The sequence below is a fragment of the Nannobrachium achirus genome (genome assembly GCF_963921795.1).
Source record: "Nannobrachium achirus genome assembly, chromosome: 5".
Lineage (NCBI taxonomy): Eukaryota > Metazoa > Chordata > Actinopteri > Myctophiformes > Myctophidae > Nannobrachium > Nannobrachium achirus.
This window is the reverse complement of record NC_137814.1, coordinates 5,986,428-6,006,458: the sequence shown is the minus strand read 5'-3', so window position 1 is coordinate 6,006,458 and position 20,031 is coordinate 5,986,428. Positions and strand designations below refer to the sequence as shown.

General features: G+C 40.8%; 1 protein-coding gene across 3 annotated transcripts; it reads right to left on the bottom strand.

Annotated features, from left to right (window-relative positions):
• Positions 1–4,510: 4,510 nt before the first annotated feature.
• LOC308285919 (E3 ubiquitin-protein ligase MARCHF2-like) lies at positions 4,511–13,705 on the bottom strand. Of its 3 annotated transcripts, none has more exons than XM_080726837.1 (6): positions 13,393–13,705; positions 10,293–10,373; positions 9,558–9,761; positions 9,130–9,331; positions 5,981–6,190; positions 4,511–4,764 (listed from the first exon to the last, which is right to left on the bottom strand). In XM_080726837.1, the coding sequence occupies exons 3-6, from the start codon at positions 9,740–9,742 to the stop codon at positions 4,594–4,596; spliced, it is 768 nt and encodes a 255-aa protein (XP_080582963.1). In that variant the 5' UTR covers positions 9,743–9,761; positions 10,293–10,373; positions 13,393–13,705; the 3' UTR covers positions 4,511–4,593. The 3 variants fall into 3 exon arrangements, with proteins under 3 accessions (XP_080582963.1, XP_080582964.1, XP_080582962.1); XM_080726838.1 differs by having other exon boundaries at positions 5,938–6,190; positions 10,293–10,370; XM_080726836.1 differs by having other exon boundaries at positions 10,293–10,370.
• Positions 13,706–20,031: the final 6,326 nt, after the last annotated feature.

Below are 20,031 nucleotides of genomic sequence, written 5' to 3'. Positions count from 1 at the left end.
TTTCAAAATGATTAAAAAAAACAACAAAAAACACGCAAAACCTGCAAACTTGTAGATTGGCCATTTGCGCTATTTTTGAGAGTCACTCTTGTATGTGAAGTATAGGGAATTAATTTACAGGGGGGAAAAATATAGAAATGTTTCTACCCGACAATAAAACAATGTTTTATTGCACAATGATAACTTTCACTGGAGTGCAACCGAAAGATTAAAATCCCACCCAATAATAGCTCCCAATAGATGTGATAATCATCACTCATATAGACTAGAGCAGGGGTCTTCAACGTTTTCAGGCCAAGGACCCCTTAGTTGAGAGAGAGATGAAGCATGGACCACCACAACCTGTTCATAGGTTCCATATAGTTTCATTGTTTGACAGCACAATCATCAGTGTATTTTGGGTTCATGTCAATTTGTGTATTCAGATATTTAACCACTTGAACCATCAATACTTAATAAACCTGACCTTTCACTCTGTACTTAGTCTGCTCTTTTTGCCCTCTACACCAAACCTCTTTACTTAAAATAGCAGATCTACAAGCCGATCTCGCGCTGCGAGGCGTTGTGAGCTTGTAGATCTGCTATTTTTGGCTACAGTTCTCAGAATATGGCCAAAAGGGTTCAAGTTGTTAATATAAAAAGGATTGGAAGATTTGGAGGACCCCCTGTAGTAACTCTGAGGTCCCCCTAGGGGTCCCGGACCCCCTGTTGAAGATCCCTGTTCTAAGTCACTGTTTCCCAAACAGTGGGTCGGAACCCAATTGTGGGTCGCAGACCAATCTTTATGGGTCGTGAGTAAATACCCCCCTTTTCAAACATTTATTTAATTTATTTCATTTTTTCAAAAGGATTTTTGTTTAAACAAACACATTTTCAAAACAATTCCCAAAGATTTCAAAAGTATTAGATGAATAAGACGGAAAAAAAAAGAAAATCTAATGATTTTCATAAATACATTTAACAAGGTTTAAGAAGTAGAGAGAATTGCCGATTTACAAGCTCACACCGCTGCACAAAGCGATACTTTGTGAGCTTGTAGATCTGCTATTTTCACTAGTTTGGGTCACAGACTAAAACGTTTGGGAACCGCTGCTCTAAGCAAATTCTGCAATTCTCGCCAACACGTTTTGAAAACGTTAGGGATGCTGGGGGGGTTCGAGAGGTTAAACAAAAGTTCCATATGTTCATTATAACATATGAAGCGATGTTGTTGCGAGCTTGTAGATCTGCTATTTAGAAGAAAAAAAAAACTCGAAACATTATTTTACGAACTATTTAACAACACAAATCTGGGGGTGTTCCTGGCACTAAACATGTCTTTTCAGATGGGGCTCCATGTTCAAATACATTGTTAATATGAGGGTCCTTGAAATGAAAACCTTAGACCAGTGGTTCTCAACCTTTCCCCCAAAACAATATTTTAACTGGGGACCCCCCGAAACCAACGAGCACTAAGAGTTGAGGCATTACATTTTGTACAACACAATTATTCTATTGTGAAAATAGCAGATCTATACGTTCACAACGCCTCGCATTGCAAGGCGTTGTGAGCATATAGACGTGCTATTTTCACAATTTCTGCCACTAATATCTGACAATTTGGCCAATGTATCATTATTGTCATTTTAGACGTATTAAAAAGTATTAAGTTGTCACTTTAGAAATGTGCAGATACCCTCTATACACTTAAACTTTATGTTGGTTTGTTTACTGTTGAGTGAGAAAACAATGTTGAACATTAAGTTAATCATCTGGGGACCCCCCAAAATAATTTACAGGTTGAGAACCACTGCCTTAGACAACCACATTATACATGATAGACATCAGAATGTCTATGATTAGTATTTCTAAACAAAATAAAATCTAAAAAGCAACAGTTTTATTTTTATTTTTTTGTTACTTTAACTGTTTACAACAGCCATGACAAAATGTTACCTAAAGCGATTCTCATTTGGGTTGAGGTTATACTATGTTTATATATTATATTATAAGAGATGGTGGTGGGTGTTTACTTTGTACTGGTGACATTAACTGACTTGGTCATTCCACATAGTTTACTTTCACACATTCTTACTTCTCTTTTCACATGATGCTGGTTGTTAAAAAAACAACTAAAAAACAGACAACAGCAGCGTGGGTGTGTTTGTTTTACCATACTTGTGACCATACATTAGGGATGGGACAATATGCGATACTATCGTTTATTGTGATAACAAACACTCACGATAATCGTATTGTGGAGATTTAATTTATCGTGAAATAGTCCTCCGTCATGCACTGGGATCAATTCACATTTATTTGCCGAGCTGCATATCTGGTACCACTGCAAACCCTCTAGAATTGGTAAAAGGTACTTATAATATACATACTTGATAGAGTCTTTTTTCCACTCTATCAAATGTCTTCCAAAAAATTGACGATCTACAAGCTTACAACGCGTCGCGAGCTTGTAGATCGGCTATTTTTTGGCAAAATTAATGTTCCGCCCCAGGATAATGAATGTTGATTATCGCGATATTGTAAATCGAGATTTCTTTTGTCACAATAATCGTGATATGACATTTTCATATCGTCCCATCCCTACCATACATACTTGACCATTACATACTTGACCATTACATACTTGACCATTACATACTTGCGGGTCCATTTGGTTCCATTCGTTCACTCTCAGAGTCATGGAGGGTCCTCGAAGTTAAAACGTTGCAGAAACACCAATCTAGGGCTTCGGTTTGGGGCTTAAGTTATGCCGTAACTAACAGTTCAGACTTTAGGTTTACAGTTAAAAAAAAAACACAAGAAGGGAAAAGTAAAAACTGGATCAAAGTGCCCTCGTAAAATATGTCGACGTCTTTACAAGTATGGTAAACACATGCGCGTGTGTGTGTGGAGGGGGGAGGTTGGGTAGTTAGTGAATAATTCACGTATGGCGTAGTCGCATGCTTGAATCCATTATATTCCACCAGGGTACATCGGTGGCGTACTCTGTCTGTCACACACGCGTACGTCACGCGTCACGTGTCCCAGCAGCTAGCTAGCTAGCTGTCCAGTCTGTCCATCACACACGCGTACGTCACGCGTCACGTGTCCCAGCAGCTAGCTAGCTAGCTGTCCAGTCTGTCCATCACACACGCGTACGTCACGCGTCACGTGTCTAGCTAGCGGCCCAGTCGCGGTGACACAACGCCAGTGTTGTGAGGTACTTTTGAACCACTCTGGAACGAGTTCCTCCCCAAAAAAAAACAAAAAAACAACAACGTCGGCGCCTTGTCCTTTCCCAGTTCAGGTAGCAGTTCATGTCAAGTGCCTTAAAGGGGTAGTTCAGCCTTAAAAATAGCGTTTTCCCTGCCCTTATCAATTAATCACCACCACAAAGCCTTGAATTGATGATTTTTTTTTGTTTTTTTTTGTCGCATTACAGATAGAATATTGCAAGATCTGTAAACTGTGGAGTAGAGATGGACATTTTGAATTTAACCGTTAGAATGTGGGTCCTTAAACAAATGTATTGTCATATCAATACATAAGTTCTATTTTATATTTTATTAGGTCATATGACATAGTGTATGAGAATCAATAATTATAGACTACTGTAACACTCCCTCTTCCTTCAATGACCATACATGAAGCTAGATAGCATTTTTAGGTTTTATACGTTTATATGGTTTTTCCAACATTATTATAATGTTTTGAATAGAGAATGAGATCATATGGGTTTATGTCAGCCATCCCTACTTCATCAAATATTGGAATATTGGCTCAAGAATGCGACTAAAACTAAAAGTCTGCATGAATTCAAGGCTTGGTAGAGTGAGTCATTGATAGGAGGGGAAAAGCACATTTTGGGTGTGAAGTTACCACAGCTTTAAATGTAAAGAGAGGGAGAGAAAAAGAAAGAATCCACTCTCCCCCCTCTATGAAGTGCAAAAGTCTTTTTTTCCCCTGTAATATAATATAATACACAGTGGGTTTTTTTTTAGAGAGAGCGCGCTCTGGGGGGTCTTCTGGGGCAGTGGTTCTCAACATTTTCAGGCCGCGACCCCCAAAATAATCATATTAACTGGGGACCCCCCCCCCCCACCCACCCCCCACCCTGACGAGCACTAAGAGTTGAGGCATTACATTTCGTATAACACTGTTCCATTGTGAAAATAGCAGATCTACATGCTCACAACGCCTCGCGACACGAGGCGTTGTGAGCATGTAGATCTGCTATTTTCACAATTTCTGCCTCTAATATTTGACACTTTAACCAATGTTTAATTAGTCATTTTAGAGGTATTAAAAAGTCCTTAAATTGCCACTTTAGAAAAGTGCAGATACCCTCTATACACTTAAACTTTATGTTGGTTTAACACTTTAACCAATGTTTAATTAGTCATTTTAGAGGTATTAAAAAGTCCTTAAATTGCCACTTTAGAAAAGTGCGGATACCCTCTATACACTTAAACTTTATGTTGGTTTGTTTACTGTTGTTGAGTGAGAAAACAACGCTGCACATTAAGTTAATCATCTGGGGGACCCCCCTGGGGGTCCCGACCCACAGGTTGAGAACCACTGTTTTAGGGGCGTGGGGAGGAGGGAGGGCGGGGCTTATACGATGGTCTCGTCAGTCATCTTCTTCTTCTTGGAGGACTTGGCGGGTGCAGTGGCGTCACCTCGTTGAGCAGAGTGCGCCCCCTTGAGGTCGGGCATGAGCAGACGCACCTTCTGGTTGGTCCGCCTCCACTCCGAGTACAGCTGGCAGTGGTAGCGGAACGACACCTGAGAGAGAGAGAGAGAGAGAGAGAGAGAGAGAGAGAGAGAGAGAGAGAGAGAGAGAGATTGATTGATTGATTGATTGAAGACTTTATTAGGAGTTTGCATAGGAAAAGGTACAGTTTTCATGACAGTACAGTTCACTGGTACAAGGTCAACTAAATGATCCTTGTAAGCTTTTCAGCTTCGGCCTTGATGATTGTAAATAAGCTTTTCAGTTTATTTACACAGGAAACCTTTTTGTATATTTATTATTATTGAATTATTGACGGTTCAAGCGGTTAAATATCTGAAAACACACATTGACATGAATCCAAAATACACTGACGATTGTGCTGTCAAACGATGAAACTAAACTCAGCAGCATTTTTATCATTGATTTGTCACCTTAACAACAAGGTACAGCTTGTAAGCATCAGGCATTCGAGGCATGAGCTACACGGCCAAACGTTTGGGTAGCGCCGACCATTTTTTTGCCAAAATGGCTTGCAATGCAAAATTTGCCAACATTCGGTCCATTATATCCCCCCTAGCCGAATGGTATTGTGTTTGATATCATTGTTATCGTTGATTTGTCACCTTTACAACAAGGTACAGCTTGTAAGGATCTGGCATTCGTGGAATGAGCAACACAACCAAACATGTGGGTAGCGTCCCTCCAAAAATTGTCAAAATGGCCTGGCAGGCCTGCAATACTGTTCTTTTGGTGTTTGCCTGTGTTGCTCATTCCACGAATGATCCTTATAAGCTGTACCTTGTTGTAAAGGTGACAAATCAACGATAACAATGATATCAAATACAATACCATTCGGCACAATTAAAGGGGGGAAATAATGGACCGAATGTTGGCAAATTTTGCATTGCAAGCCATTTTGGCAAAAAAGTTGGCGGCACTACCCAAACGTTTGGCTATGTACCTCATGCCTCGAATGCCCGATGCTTACAAGCTGTACCTCCTTGTAAAGGTGACGAATCAATGATAAAAATGATATAAAACACAATACAATTTGGTATTATTAAAGGGGATATATAATCAATTATTAATATGTTTCCTTTCTTTTTGTGCTGAGTTTATATGGAATCTAAGAAAAAGGTTGTGGGGTCCCCTGCTTCATCTCTCTCTCAGCTAAGGGGTCTTTGGCCTGAAAACATTGAAGACCCCTGCTAGGGCCTACTTACCAGTGTCCAGAGGATGTAGATGGTTGAACAGTAGTGTACTTACCAGTGTCCAGAGGATGTAGATGGTGAACAGGGCGATGGTCAGGGCGATGAGGCCCACCGCCTCCAGGCGGCTCTTCAGCTGCAGGTGGTCCTGGGCCCCCCGCAGACACAGCCAGCCAGAGATGGCGGCCAGCGGCGTGATGAGCAGGAAGCAGGCCATGTCGCACAGCAGCGTGCGCTTCTCGCTGCGCGGCCCCGGGTCCTTCAGCCACTGGGGACCATGGGGACAACAACAACAGTTATTAATCCACTGGTTCCCAGACACCAGGTCAGGACCCATGTGCGGGTCGTGGACACATTTTTATGGGTCCCGTAATTTTTGTTTCCCACAGTAGTTCCCAGAGTAGTTCTCAAAACAGGCACTGGAGTAGCGCTAGGTAGAGTAGCACGTGTGTGTCATTGTGGCCATGACCCGAGGCCAAGTACAACATGACCTGTACTTGCCCGACGGGCAAGTGCCTCTGAGACCTTAGTGTCAACCCCTGTAATTGTCAATCTTGTTGTTTTAAATTGTCATTGTTTGAATATCATGCCTTCTGTAATCTCTGCATCGTTGAGAATTGAGGAAAATAGAGGGCTCTGCCCTCAGTGTCTCTCTGAGAAAATAAATAAAGGTTGAAGTAATTTGATTAATGATCATAGGTAAACCAAGAACCCATCATCAGTCTATCAACAATATATTCTGAAAAGAATGGTCTGCAATAAATAAAATAAATAGTATTAACATAATTGCAATTATCTCAATTAAGTGTGATCAGCCGATTGTGCAACAACTGCGACAGCCTGGCCTAAAAGAAATCCCACCCAGTGGGAGTGAGCAGTGCCTTGAAGTTGAGCGCCATTCCTACCAGGCACGATAACTATAAACATGACTATAACTATATGGTTATATAACTATAAACATATATAACTATAAACATATATAACTATAAACATGACTATAACTATATGGTTATATAACTATAAACATATATAACTATAAACATATATAACTATAAACATGACTATAACTATATGGTTATATAACTATAAACATATATAACTATAAACATATATAACTATAAACATAACTATAACTATATGGTTATATAACTATAAACATATATAACTATATGGTTATATAACTATAAACATATATAACTATAAACATATATAACTATAAACATATATAACTATAAACATATATAACTATAAACATATATAACTATAAACATGACTATAACTATATGGTTATATAACTATAAACATATATAACTATATGGTTATATAACTATAAACATATATAACTATAAACATAACTATAACTATATGGTTATATAACTATAAACATATATAACTATAAACATAACTATAACTATATGGTTATATAACTATAAACATATATAACTATATGGTTATATAACTATAAACATATATAACTATAAACATAACTATAACTATATGGTTATATAACTATAAACATATATAACTATAAACATAACTATAACTATATGGTTATATAACTATAAACATATATAACTATAAACATAACTATAACTATATGGTTCACCATGATAACTATAAACATGACTATAACTATATGGTTCACCATGGTTATGTTTATAATTATAAACATAACTATAACTATATGGTTCACCATGGTTATGTTTATAACTATAAACATGACTATAACTATATGGTTCACCATGATAATTATAAACATGACTATAACTATATGGTTCACCATGGTTATGTTTATAACTATAAACATGACTATAACTATATGGTTCACCATGATAATTATAAACATGACTATAACTATATGGTTCACCATGGTTATGTTTATAACTATAAACATGACTATAACTATATGGTTCACCATGATAATTATAAACATGACTATAACTATATGGTTCACCATGGTTATGTTTATAACTATAAACATGACTATAACTATATGGTTCACCATGATAACTATAAACATGACTATAACTATATGGTTCACCATGATAATTATAAACATGACTATAACTATATGGTTCACCATGGTTATGTTTATAACTATAAACATGACTATAACTATATGGTTCACCATGATAACTATAAACATGACTATAACTATATGGTTCACCATGATAATTATAAACATGACTATAACTATATGGTTCACCATGGTTATGTTTATAACTATAAACATGACTATAACTATATGGTTCACCATGGTTATGTTTATAACTATAAACATAACTATAACTATATGGTTCACCATGGTTATGTTTATAACTATAAACATAACTATAACTATATGGTTCACCATGGTTATGTTTATAACTATAAACATAACTATAACTATATGGTTCACCATGGTTATGTTTATAACTATAAACATAACTATAACTATATGGTTCACCATGATAACTATAAACATGACTATAACTATATGGTTCACCATGATAACTATAAACATAACTATAACTATATGGTTCACCATGATAACTATAAACATGACTATAACTATATGGTTCACCATGGTCATTTTTTCTTTTTACAACATTTTTATCCCACAATTTTGTAACCCCTTTTTCACCCGGTGTCAATTATCTAATGTAATCCTGGGCGCTACACTCCCTCTGCCAACCTGGGGAGAGCAACGGACTGACCTCATGCTTCCTTCTATGAATGAGGAGTCCAAGTTGCTTCTTCTCACCTGACAGGGCGGGAGTTTCCCTAGTCGGACGTAACGCGTGGAAGGAACACGTTATTCCAACCAGTTCCTTTACCCTCCATCAGGCGCCCCGGCTGGCCAGGGGGAGGCAGTATAGTGTCCAGGATTACTGCATGTTTTTGTGAGGGTATCTACCCTAGGAGACACAGGGAGAACATGCAAAGGCCCTTTCGTCAACCCCACCTAGGGTGTGAGCGCTAATGACTTGGAGGAGGGAACACGCCCCCAGCGCCCACAAGCGTCCCTGGCGGGAATCGAACCCAGGACCTTCTAGCTGTGAGGCGACAGCACTACTGACTGCGCCACCGTGCCCCCAACCATGGTCATTTTTTATGATACAGACAGACAGACAGACAGACACAATCGGTCAAATGTTGGCGCTCCAAAAACCTCTCATCTCCTGACCTGTGTGAGGGGCTGCGGCCTCCTCTGGATGGTGAACTGACCTGTGTGAGGGGCTGCGGCCTCCTCTCGATGGTGAACTGGGTGTGGCAGAGCTCACAGTAGCTGGTGTTGGAGGAGGAGAGCCAGCGCTCCAGACAGCTGCGGTGCACCTGGCCCAGGGTGCCCGTGCACCCGCAGGGCGACAGCAGGCTCTCCCCGCCCCCGCCGCTTCCCTCGTGGCAGATCCGGCACATGCCCACATCGCTGGGGACCACAAAACACAGGGGCGTCACAAGGGGGGGGGGAAAGTGGGACTGAGTTACTAGGGCCCAATGTGGAGGGTCCTTAAGTATTGTATACTTTTTTTACTTTATAAAATAGCAGATCTACAAGCTCACAGCGCGGCACTTAGATCTGCATTTCCAGGTCTAAATGGGCTAACCGGCTAAGAAAGCGTGGAATCCAACAAACCGGCGGCGGTCGTTCTTACCTGTGCAAGCTCACGGCTTTGACGATGGTGGACAGCGGGCGTCCATCCTTGGCCGTCACCTTGGTGACGTAGTGCTGGGTGGAGGAGGAGGAGCGGTCCGAGTGCTTGGAGGACGGCTGGCTCTCGGCGTCGCCAGAGTAGTCACACAGAGAGCCGGGCAGGTGGCAACACCCTGACGAGGACATCACACCCACACACCCACCTCTGGAGGGGGACAAGAGCCAGGGGACGTAACGGTCAGGACTAGTTTTATAGCCCAAAAACAAAAATTATAAATCATGTTCTAATTTACTTTTCACAATAATAACATATGTACATGTTCTAGACATTCTAATGATCACCAACAAAATTATTACAGGCATTTTACTTACATTTTGCTTACATTTTTATTAAGCAGTCAAAGACTTAAGTAAAAGTATCAAAACTGCAGTATGGAAATTCAGTCCAGAATTCAGAATTTACTTGAGGAAAAGTGCAAAAGCATTGGTATCAAAATGTACCATAAGTACAATTAAAACTAACTAAAGTGAACTAAAGTGAACTAAAACTAACTAGACTAAAATGAATACATTCCAGATGACTAAAATATGACTTTAACTAAATGGAATGTTATTCACTGGCCATGACATCGATGCTTGGACAACTGATTTTCGCACAAATAATTGCGATTAATGATTCAATAATTTTTGGGGCCTTAAACACTTGCAACATAGGAATAAAGAATGGTCTGCTCACTGAAGGGTCGGCTCCAAACCCTGGTCTGTTGATCTTCTGGTTTCTCTGCTCTCTCTCCTGTCTTCTTACTGGACGTGTCTGCTGACACGCACACACACACAAACACATGCACGAACACGAACACACACACACACACACACACACACACACACACACACACACACACACACACACACACACACACACACACACACACACACACACACACACACACACACACACACACACACACAGGGATCACAAGAGAAGATTTCAGGATTAAGTGACATGATGTCATGGTTGCGAACTTGCGAGATGATCAAAAGAGGCTGTCAGTGTCACACACTGATGTCATGATACACAAATATTATTATAACACATGCACGCGTGCACACACAGCTGAAGGAAGTGATAAATCCAATAAGAGTATGAAAACATATTTTAAAAAAAGATACTCAAGAGAAAATCCATAAAATAGATAACATGTTAATCTGTGAAAATATAGCATATCTGCAAGCCCACAGGGCGACACATCGTGAGCTTGTTGATCTGCTATTTTCACTTAGTATACTGTATGGGTCGCAGGGGCAAAACGTCTGATTTCTCTTTTGGGTCTTGAGATACTAGGCCTACTGTATACAGTTTGGGTTTTGGGGAACCACTAGTGGTCTATCCAGTACAGCAGTGGCAGGGGTTGACAACAAGCTCTCAGAGGCACTTGCCCGTCAGGCAAGTACAAGCCATGTTCTACTTGCCCTAAGGTCATGCCCACTTGCCCCAAAAAGTAATCATCCATTATAAAATGATAGGTAAGATTTTAATTACCGCTCAATTTAACACTAATTTCTTTACTTTCCGGGGCTGTGCGATAAAAATGTCATAATGTCTGTACCTCAATACTTACAAATCCAATTACCTACATAGCAATGATTGAATATGACTATAGTTTCAAACTTGTTATTTTAATTGTTTAAGTGTAGCAACAGTAAAAACATCTTTACATTCTGCTGGACCAGAAGACAAAGCACTCTGGCCACGTTCAGGTGTTTAGACAGATATCTGGTGTTTTTATAGGCGGTTGCGTCCCCTCTCAAATGAACACTTGCCCGGTCGGGCAACCTGAAAGCAAACTTCACCTGCCCGAAGGTCTTATTTACCTGCCAGGGGCAGGTGGGCAAGCCTTAGTGTCAATGCATGAGTGGTTTTCAACCGGTGGTCTGGGGACCACCATTGGTCCTTGAGGTGGTTCCAGCAAAATGATGGACACATTGGACAGAGTAGTAGGTAAGCAAATGGACCCTTATAGATCTTTAACTCTAGGGAGCGTAAATTGAAGCCGCAAATTGCAACACTAGATTTCTTTTTCAATCTGATGAATCTAGGGTTGCAATACCTCCCATAGGGATTCAATGCATCAAAACAGATTTTTGCTATCCAATTGTATTAAACAACGTCAAACTCACCATTAATGCAGCTCTATGGAAAGCTTGAATTATCCTCTTTCTATCTGCAAAGTGTTTGTTTCATAAAAATCCACCATAGACATGTTATGACTTATGAGCTACTTTCAATCAAGAAATTCAGTTCAGGAGATTCTTTTTTTCCAAGTATTGGAGTTTGGAAGCACTCGTGGGAAATCACTCAAGGGTCCTGTGTACCACCTGGTTCTAAATGTCACATAATGCAGGAGGCAGAGGGACGTTGCGCTATCGAAGACGATCGAGCGCTTCCCAAGTTCAACACTTAGAAAAAAAAAACATGTCTGCTCGGATTTATTGACAGAAAGTAACTCATAGCATGTCTACGGTGGATTTTTTCTGAAAGAAACACTTTGCAGATAGAAAGAGCATAATTCAAGCTTTCCATAGAGCCCCAATATTGGTGAGTTTGACATTGTTTAATACAATCAGATAGCAAAAAAACCGTTGATGCTTTGAATCCCAATGGGAGGTATACCCTAGATTCATCGATACCAACATCAATACAGCATGGAGGAATTGTGGACAAAATCTTATCCAATGATAACACAATATTCTAAGTTTTATGTCTGAGGGGCCAAATGTCATCAAATGGTGGTCCTTGGCTCAAAAGTAAAAATCACACCTTGTGAACTGAGTGGTGGTCAAATAAAAATAGTCGTGTGTGTGTGTGTGTGTGTGTGTGTGTGTGTGTGTGTGTGTGTGTGTGTGTGTGTGTGTGTGTGTGTGAGAGAGAGAGAGAGAGAGTGTTGAGTCTGCCTGCTCAATAGCGCCCCTCCTTTAACGTGTGTGGTCAGGAGAGGTATGACAGGCGACAGACATACATACAGACACGGCATTGTGAAACCTGATTACAGGAGTGGCGGTGAGACCACCACTCAAAAATGTGGCCCTGATATGAACACGGTTGAAAACCACTGCTGTATGCAGGGGTGTCGCACCACATTCTGGGCCCTGGGTACAAGGATTCACTGCGGGCCCCCCATGAATGTTCTTCATAGGGGGAGGGGTTTTAACCCATTTAGACTGGGAATGCATTATTACGCGTTACTTTGTGCTTTAGCTATTGAAAAATAGCAGATCTACAAGCTCACAGTGCAGCACTCTAACTTGTAGATCTGCTATTTTTGAAAAATTGTGAACATGTTTTGTGTAAGTCTTATATTTCAAATCCTTCTAAGGCTTGATATATATATATATATATATATATATATATATATATATATATATATATATATATATATATGTGTGTGTGTGTGTGTGTGTGTTTCTATGTCAGTGGTGCTCAAACCTTTTTCATGTGAAGGACCCCCAAAATGATATGTATTTGGCCACGGACCCCCCTGGATCTCAAAATATTCAGTTCCAGGGACCCCCCAGAAGCAAAATTTGTGTTACAAATACAAAAAATACATATATTCAAAGATTTGAACACATTTTCTCTCTTAGGGGGGTCAAAAATAGCAGATCTACAAGCTCACAGTGCTGTGAGCTTGTATATCTGCTATTTTTCAATAGCTAAAGTATACAATAATGATGACACTCTCATCCACCTTGGGCCCGAGTAGTAACTCAGTTCCACTGTCCACCCCTTGTTGTGTGGAGACATTGATTGGCTCATAGACTGAAGAGTGAAGACTCACCTCCTCCCCGGGCAGATCAGCCTCCTGTTGGCCGGGAGCAGCTCTCCTCCTCCCCGCTCTGCTGTGCGCCTCGGCCCGCTATAATAGCATCAGCCTCTGTAGCATGACATTGAACCTGGTCTGATCAACCCCCAAACATCCATCCATCCATACCCAGATAAGATCACCGATTCCCGGCCAGTCCACCTCCACGGCCCGCCGGTCCCTGCTGGTCCGCTGCGGACCCCATCACACCGCAGATGTGTGTGTGTTTGTTTGGTTTATGAAACACAACAGTCTAGAATGTGTTGTTGTTGTTGTGATGGATGCTGCTGCTGATCAGTGAGCTAACGCAGGCTAACCGTGTTGTGTAGCATCATCTGATGTCAGCTGATCACACTGCTATGGTCATGTGATCATCTGATCTGAAATCATCTGATCCCTGGTTTTGGACCTAGAAAAGAGGCTGATATAGCTTGTAGATCTGTTCTTTTTTTAGGCAACGCGACATGAGCCTACAATTTAATTGCGATTTGTTTTTTGCTCTAAAACAAAATTACGCCTATACTAAGATCCCCAGAGACCAAACATTTTCTGGGGATATTTAGTATAATTTGATTTTTGTTTCAGGGTTAGAAAATTGGAAAAATGAACCAATATTTGTTTTTTGCTCTAAAACAAAAAAAAAGGATTTGATTTTCCAGTCCCACCCAAAAAATCCAATTAGGCCTAAGATCCCCATTTTTGATTGATTGAAGGCTTTATTAGAAGTTTGCATAGGAAAATGTACAGATTCATGACGGTACAGTTCACTGGTACAAGGTCTACTAAAAGGAGATCCATGAAAAGACTAAGCTTATTTCAACAGGAAACCATTAAAGTATCTCATATAACATTGAATGACAGACAAATAGAACACAGTACTATGCAGTATAGATATGTAAAGAAAAAAAGAAAACAGTAGGTCTATACAATCAGTAAGTACAGTATATACAATATATACAAGGAAGGGGCAGGTAACAGTAAGTCTAAACAATCAGTATGTACAGTATATACAAGGAAGGGGCAGGGAGGGTAGGGTTGGGCTAGGTTTTTACCAGTTGTGAACGGCTGCTGCCTGTAAGTGTTTTTTTAGGGCAATTTTAAAGGATGCTAGTGATCCACACTCCTTTATGGCCTTCGGTAAGGCATTCCACATTTTTGTGGTGTAGCAGAAGAACGAGTTCGACCCTTTCTTTGAGTTGAAAGACCCTTGTAAGGTTTGAAGTTGCACATGGCAGATATGACACAGCCTAAATATAGCCTACATAGAAATTACTGACATATTTGACAACTATACAAATATTTTGACAACAACAAAAAGAACATTAATAGTGGAAATAGCAGATCGTCGCATCGCGACGCGTTGCATCGCGATGCATTGTGAGCTTAGATCTGCTATTTCCACTATTTTTTAACATGTTTGAAAATATATGAAAATATATGAACATCTTTCAACATGCAAACGATATGACGATTATGACAAAATTGTCATAATAATAATAGCTGATCTACAAGCTCACAAAGCAATACAGTGTAACAGATTGAGGAGCTTGTAGATCTGCTATTTTTGAACATTTCAGCCTTTCTTTATAGTCGGTGTGAACACTAGCTGCCATCCACTTGCCTTAGAACTTTTGGTTTTCTTTCTTAACTACAGGCCTACTTTTATTTTACTTAGTTATAGTGCTCTGTATTAATGGCCCAACATGTGTGTCCTTTTGGTTGTTTTCCATGTTCAAATACAGTGATGCATTGATAGTATAAAATGTAGCCTATCAAGCTGCTATTGAATAAAGGATTAGGCCTAATGCCTGTGTGTTACCTCTAGGTGGCAGCATTTAGTCATGTCTAATGGATGTTAGTTGCCATGCTTATTATAACTAGCCCTTACCCGTTCAAAGATATGAGCTCTAAGATGATGTGCAGTGTGTGGGTTATGGGATGTGCACTGTGCACACAGTATATGAGGGATGGAAAGTAACTTTAACTGGTGCTTGCATGATGTAGGAGCATCAATGTAAGAAACCCGTTTTGTTTAATGGCTACAGAAATACTGCCCCCCCCCCCCCCCCCCCCCCCCCCCCCCAGCCCGCCCGCCCACCCGCCTGCACACACACCCCCCCACCCCGTGTGTGTGTGTGTGTGTGTGTGTGTGAGTGTGTGTGTGTGTGTGTGTGTGTGTGTGTGGGTTTGTGTGTGATTGTGCATGGCCTGAACAACAGCGCCCCTCCCTTAACATGTGTGGTCACAAAAGGTACTGTAGGCTAAATAGATAGTAGATACACCATAAAAATGCGAATATACAGCATACGATTTGTGAAAGTGACAAACGGCCTTCACAGTTATGTCAGGTGTGTTCATATGCTGATGGTGATGCGATTTCAGATCAATTGCTCCAGCCACCGAGGAGAAACGCTGGGACAGACAGACACTCACTCACTCACTCACTCAGTCAGACATTCGCAAAATTATAGTATAGATAGGCACTTTGTGCTTATTACCAACTTCACAGGAATGGGACTGGGAGGATGTCTTTCCCAGGTGTTTCGCCCAGGCGGACACTCTCCGTACAGGGTTTTGAGGTTAAGTTTAGACTAGGGAATCGGGATGTCCCGATACCACTTTTTTGCTGACCAAGTACGAGTACTTAATTTGAGTACTTGCCAATACCGAATACCGATACGTTAGTTAGTGTGTTAAATAGTTTGTGGCACTCCAAAATAAAACGCTTTAGAGTGAGAGAAGGTGAAAACACAGTTCATCAGTTGAACTCGCACACAAAACTGTGAATTTTTATATGTTGTTAATACCAACATATTTATGAAGGAACAAATGGTGTCTGGCGCTGCCGTGCCGATTCTGGTATCTGTATTGGAACATCCCTAGTTTAGACATTCAATTCTGTGACTTTAGGGTTAAGGTTAGGGTATAGTGTTTGTGGGGTTAGGGTTAGGTTTGGGCATAGTTTTAGTGGAGATAAAACGCGCAATCAAGGCGAAATACCAAGGAAAGAGGGAGTCCACTCAGTCCAAGGATAGAAAGCCGCCGTTTCTATGAGCTTGGATTCCCTCACAGATATAAAAAGCTAGATACCTTCCGTCGCTGGAGTTCATTGGATCGACCCGTCAAACAGGATAGGAGGAAGTGGAAAAGGAGGGGACCGTACCTATGTTCCCCAGGTTCTATGTTCCCCATTTACCCCCACAAAAAAGGTTCTATGTTCCCCACTTACCCCAAAAAGGTCCCATGTTCCCCAGGTTCTATGTTCCCCACTTACCCCCACAAAAAAAGGTTCTATAATGTTCCCCACTCATCCAAAAATGCAGGAAACATTCATTTCTAATTATTAATAACAACTCAAAACACACAATGATGGGGAGAAATTACGAATACTAGTGGGACAGGGGTACCAGGGACATCTTGACACCATACTTTTGTTAAGACTGGGCATCTGGACAAGTGGGCACCTGGACATCTGGGCAATAGGAACACGTGGGCATTTGGATGAGTGGGCACCTAGACAAGAGGGCACTTAGGTGTGGAGACTACTGGGCACCTGGGCACCTAAATTAGGATTGCCCACATGTTCTTAGTGCCCAGATGTCCCACCATTTCCTGCATTTGAGTTGGGAACATACTTTCTTTTGTTTGTTTTTTGGTAGGGAACATACAGTAGATCCTTTTTTCTTTTTTTGGTTGAGTGGGGAACATAGAACCTTTTTGTGGGGAGGGTGGGTGGGGAACATAGAACCTGGGGAACAGAGAACCTTTTTTGGGGGGAAGTGGAGAACATAGAACCTGGGGTACATAGAACCTGGGGAACATAGGGTGGACCCCAAAAGGGGTCCCCCATCTGATTGGCCTACCGGCTAAGGGGGTGGCCACCAGCAGGACCTCAGAAAGGAGGACACTGGAATGGGCAGGGACGGCTCCAGGGACGACTAGAGGATGCTTTAGCCCCCCCTGGTGACGGCTTAGTCCCCCCAAACCCCTCCTCCCCACAAACACAATTTTGAGGAAAAATATTTAAGGAATATTTTACAGTTTTTCACGATTGTTAACACACGTTTTTCACTACAATAACGTAATTCTCAAAACTGCACACACAAAACTGAAAACCTCACACACAAATTGCTAAACCTCACACTCCCTTCCCAAGATGACACTTTTGCCATCAAATCACTTAACTGTGTTCACAAAATGGACTTGTGTTTTCATTTGGTACACACGGCATATTTTCAAATGACACATAGGCCTACCATTCATTCAGTACACACAACTAAGCATTTGCTGCACACTACCAAGCATTTACAGCACACTGGAGTGCAAAATTGAAAACACACCATTGAATTGGAACACACCACATGAATGACATTGACTCTGGGGAATGAGCCATTTCTCCTTTTGTAAAATTACTTAGTGTTGGCATACTTATTTTATATAGTCAAACATAAAACAGCACACAAATATTCATCCAAAACGTTTTATTTGGGTACATGATTTACAGTAGATTTAGGCATCATGCCTCCGGTCAGAGATGGGCACAAAATACAAAAAAGTATTTAAAAAAAAATGTAAATACTTGGTCAGTACTTGGTCTAATATTGACCAGGGTAGTGTGACCAAGATACTATCCTGGTGACAATATCCTGGTATTTGTATCTTTGTATTTCAAATCATTTTTGTATTTTGTGCCCTTCTCTGCCTCCGGTTCCTGTCTCAATGTTCAGTTGTGCAACAACTGAACATTGTGTATAGTGTTTAGACAACAAGGTGCTTGTGTAATTGACATCAGACTTATATGTGTAGAGTTTTGAATAGTTGTGTGTTGTGTGTTGATACTTTGAGATTTTATGTGAGAAGTGTGTGCAACAACTGAACATTGTGTATAGTGTTTCGACAACAAGGTGATGTATAATTGACATCCGTGTTTTATAGGTTGATGCTTTGAGATTTTACATGAGAAGTGTGTGCAACAACATGACATCAGAGTGTAAAGAAGGAAAATCCGTGTCTAATGCAGAAAAGGGAGTGTGAAGTAGTGCCAAATCGGGGCAAGCTATACGTACATGAAGTTAAGGTTGTGAAAATTGTGCCGAATTTTAGATTTGTTGTTGGAAAGCATCTTCAGCCTCACAAAAACCCTATCCAATCACCTACAGTCCACAGATTTGGACCTGGCATCTGCCAATGATCTGGTCTGTTCAGTTATCCATAAGCAAGAGAATCTCGTTTGTCGTATATTGGTATTATATTGTTTGTTTGACAAAATGAATTCGCCCCTGCTCTAAAAAAGCCAGCCCCCCCATAGCCTCCCCAGTCACAATTCTCTGGAGCCGCCGCTGGGAATCGGACCCCCAAATTGATATGTAGGCCTATTTAGTCGCGGACCCCCTTCTCAAAATATCTTGTGCCAGCCAGGGCACACATATTATCCCAAATTTGTAGACTTTTTTTAAAGGGAACATATTAAATAGATCAAGCTCATAGCTTGTAGATTGGCCATTTATGAATAGTTTAAAATAGGTTTAAAGTTTAAACTAAGACTGGGTAGCCTACCTCCTTTATTTAAATGCACCCAAAGACCCTTCATGAATTATTTTATTTTATGACGGGCCTACAGTACACTGTATCTTTTTTGCAATTATTCTCGAGTTAAATTGTCCCATTTGAAATCTAATCCACATGACTGGCATAGCAGAAATAATAGAACAGAGAGGGGGGAAGAGAAGGGGAGATATTATGGGTACTAGATAGCTCAGCTGCAGTTATTTTGTTACTAGAGACTAGAGGAAAACCTAGCAGCAGCACATTGAGTTATTGCCTGTCACTGTCAGTCAAAACATGCATTGCGTTCTACCTTTCCTTTGCTGACATCAACCCGTTACACACAGTGCTCTTTTGGGCAAATCTGAGCTGCAGTTCATGCAACTACTCACGTTTCATCCAAAAGCATGGGAGGTCTGACTGGAGCGTTCAGCATGAAAGTTGGGAGCGAGCACACACATAGCATGCGACAAGCTGCGGTGCGGTGTTGCGCTGTGAGCTTGTATATCTGCTATTTTTCTATAGGCTACCAATGAAATGGGAGATTTGCTAAGATATGTCAATGTAACCATTAAGCAATAACAAATGCACTGTAGCCTAATCACTCTGAAAGCCGGACAATTATGTGATTAGCTGATGGTGGCGATAAATGGGACAGATCCATTTTGATGACAGGACTCTAGACATACTGTGTACGGCTTTGCGTGATTTTAGGGCTACATATGTTGGAGCAGTGTCCAAAAATTTGTTTGGCCATGTGAGAAATGAGGGATGGATGTTGTGGTTTGGCAGCCAAGGAGTGTGTGTGCAAAGTTTGGCATGGATAGGGGCAACGGTGGCGGAGATATGAGTAGGGGAAAAGTGTGACGTGTGACGTGACTGACAGACAGACAGACTGACAGACATACTGAGAGCCGGTGGAGGTTTTGATTACTAGTAAATTGGTCATCCATGTCCATCATTATCCAAGACTATCTAACCCAATAGTGACTCTGAAAACCTAGAATTGCAAATGTGTGCGACATCCAAGATGGTGCTATTTGCGTACTTACTGGTTTATGTTTCCTCTTA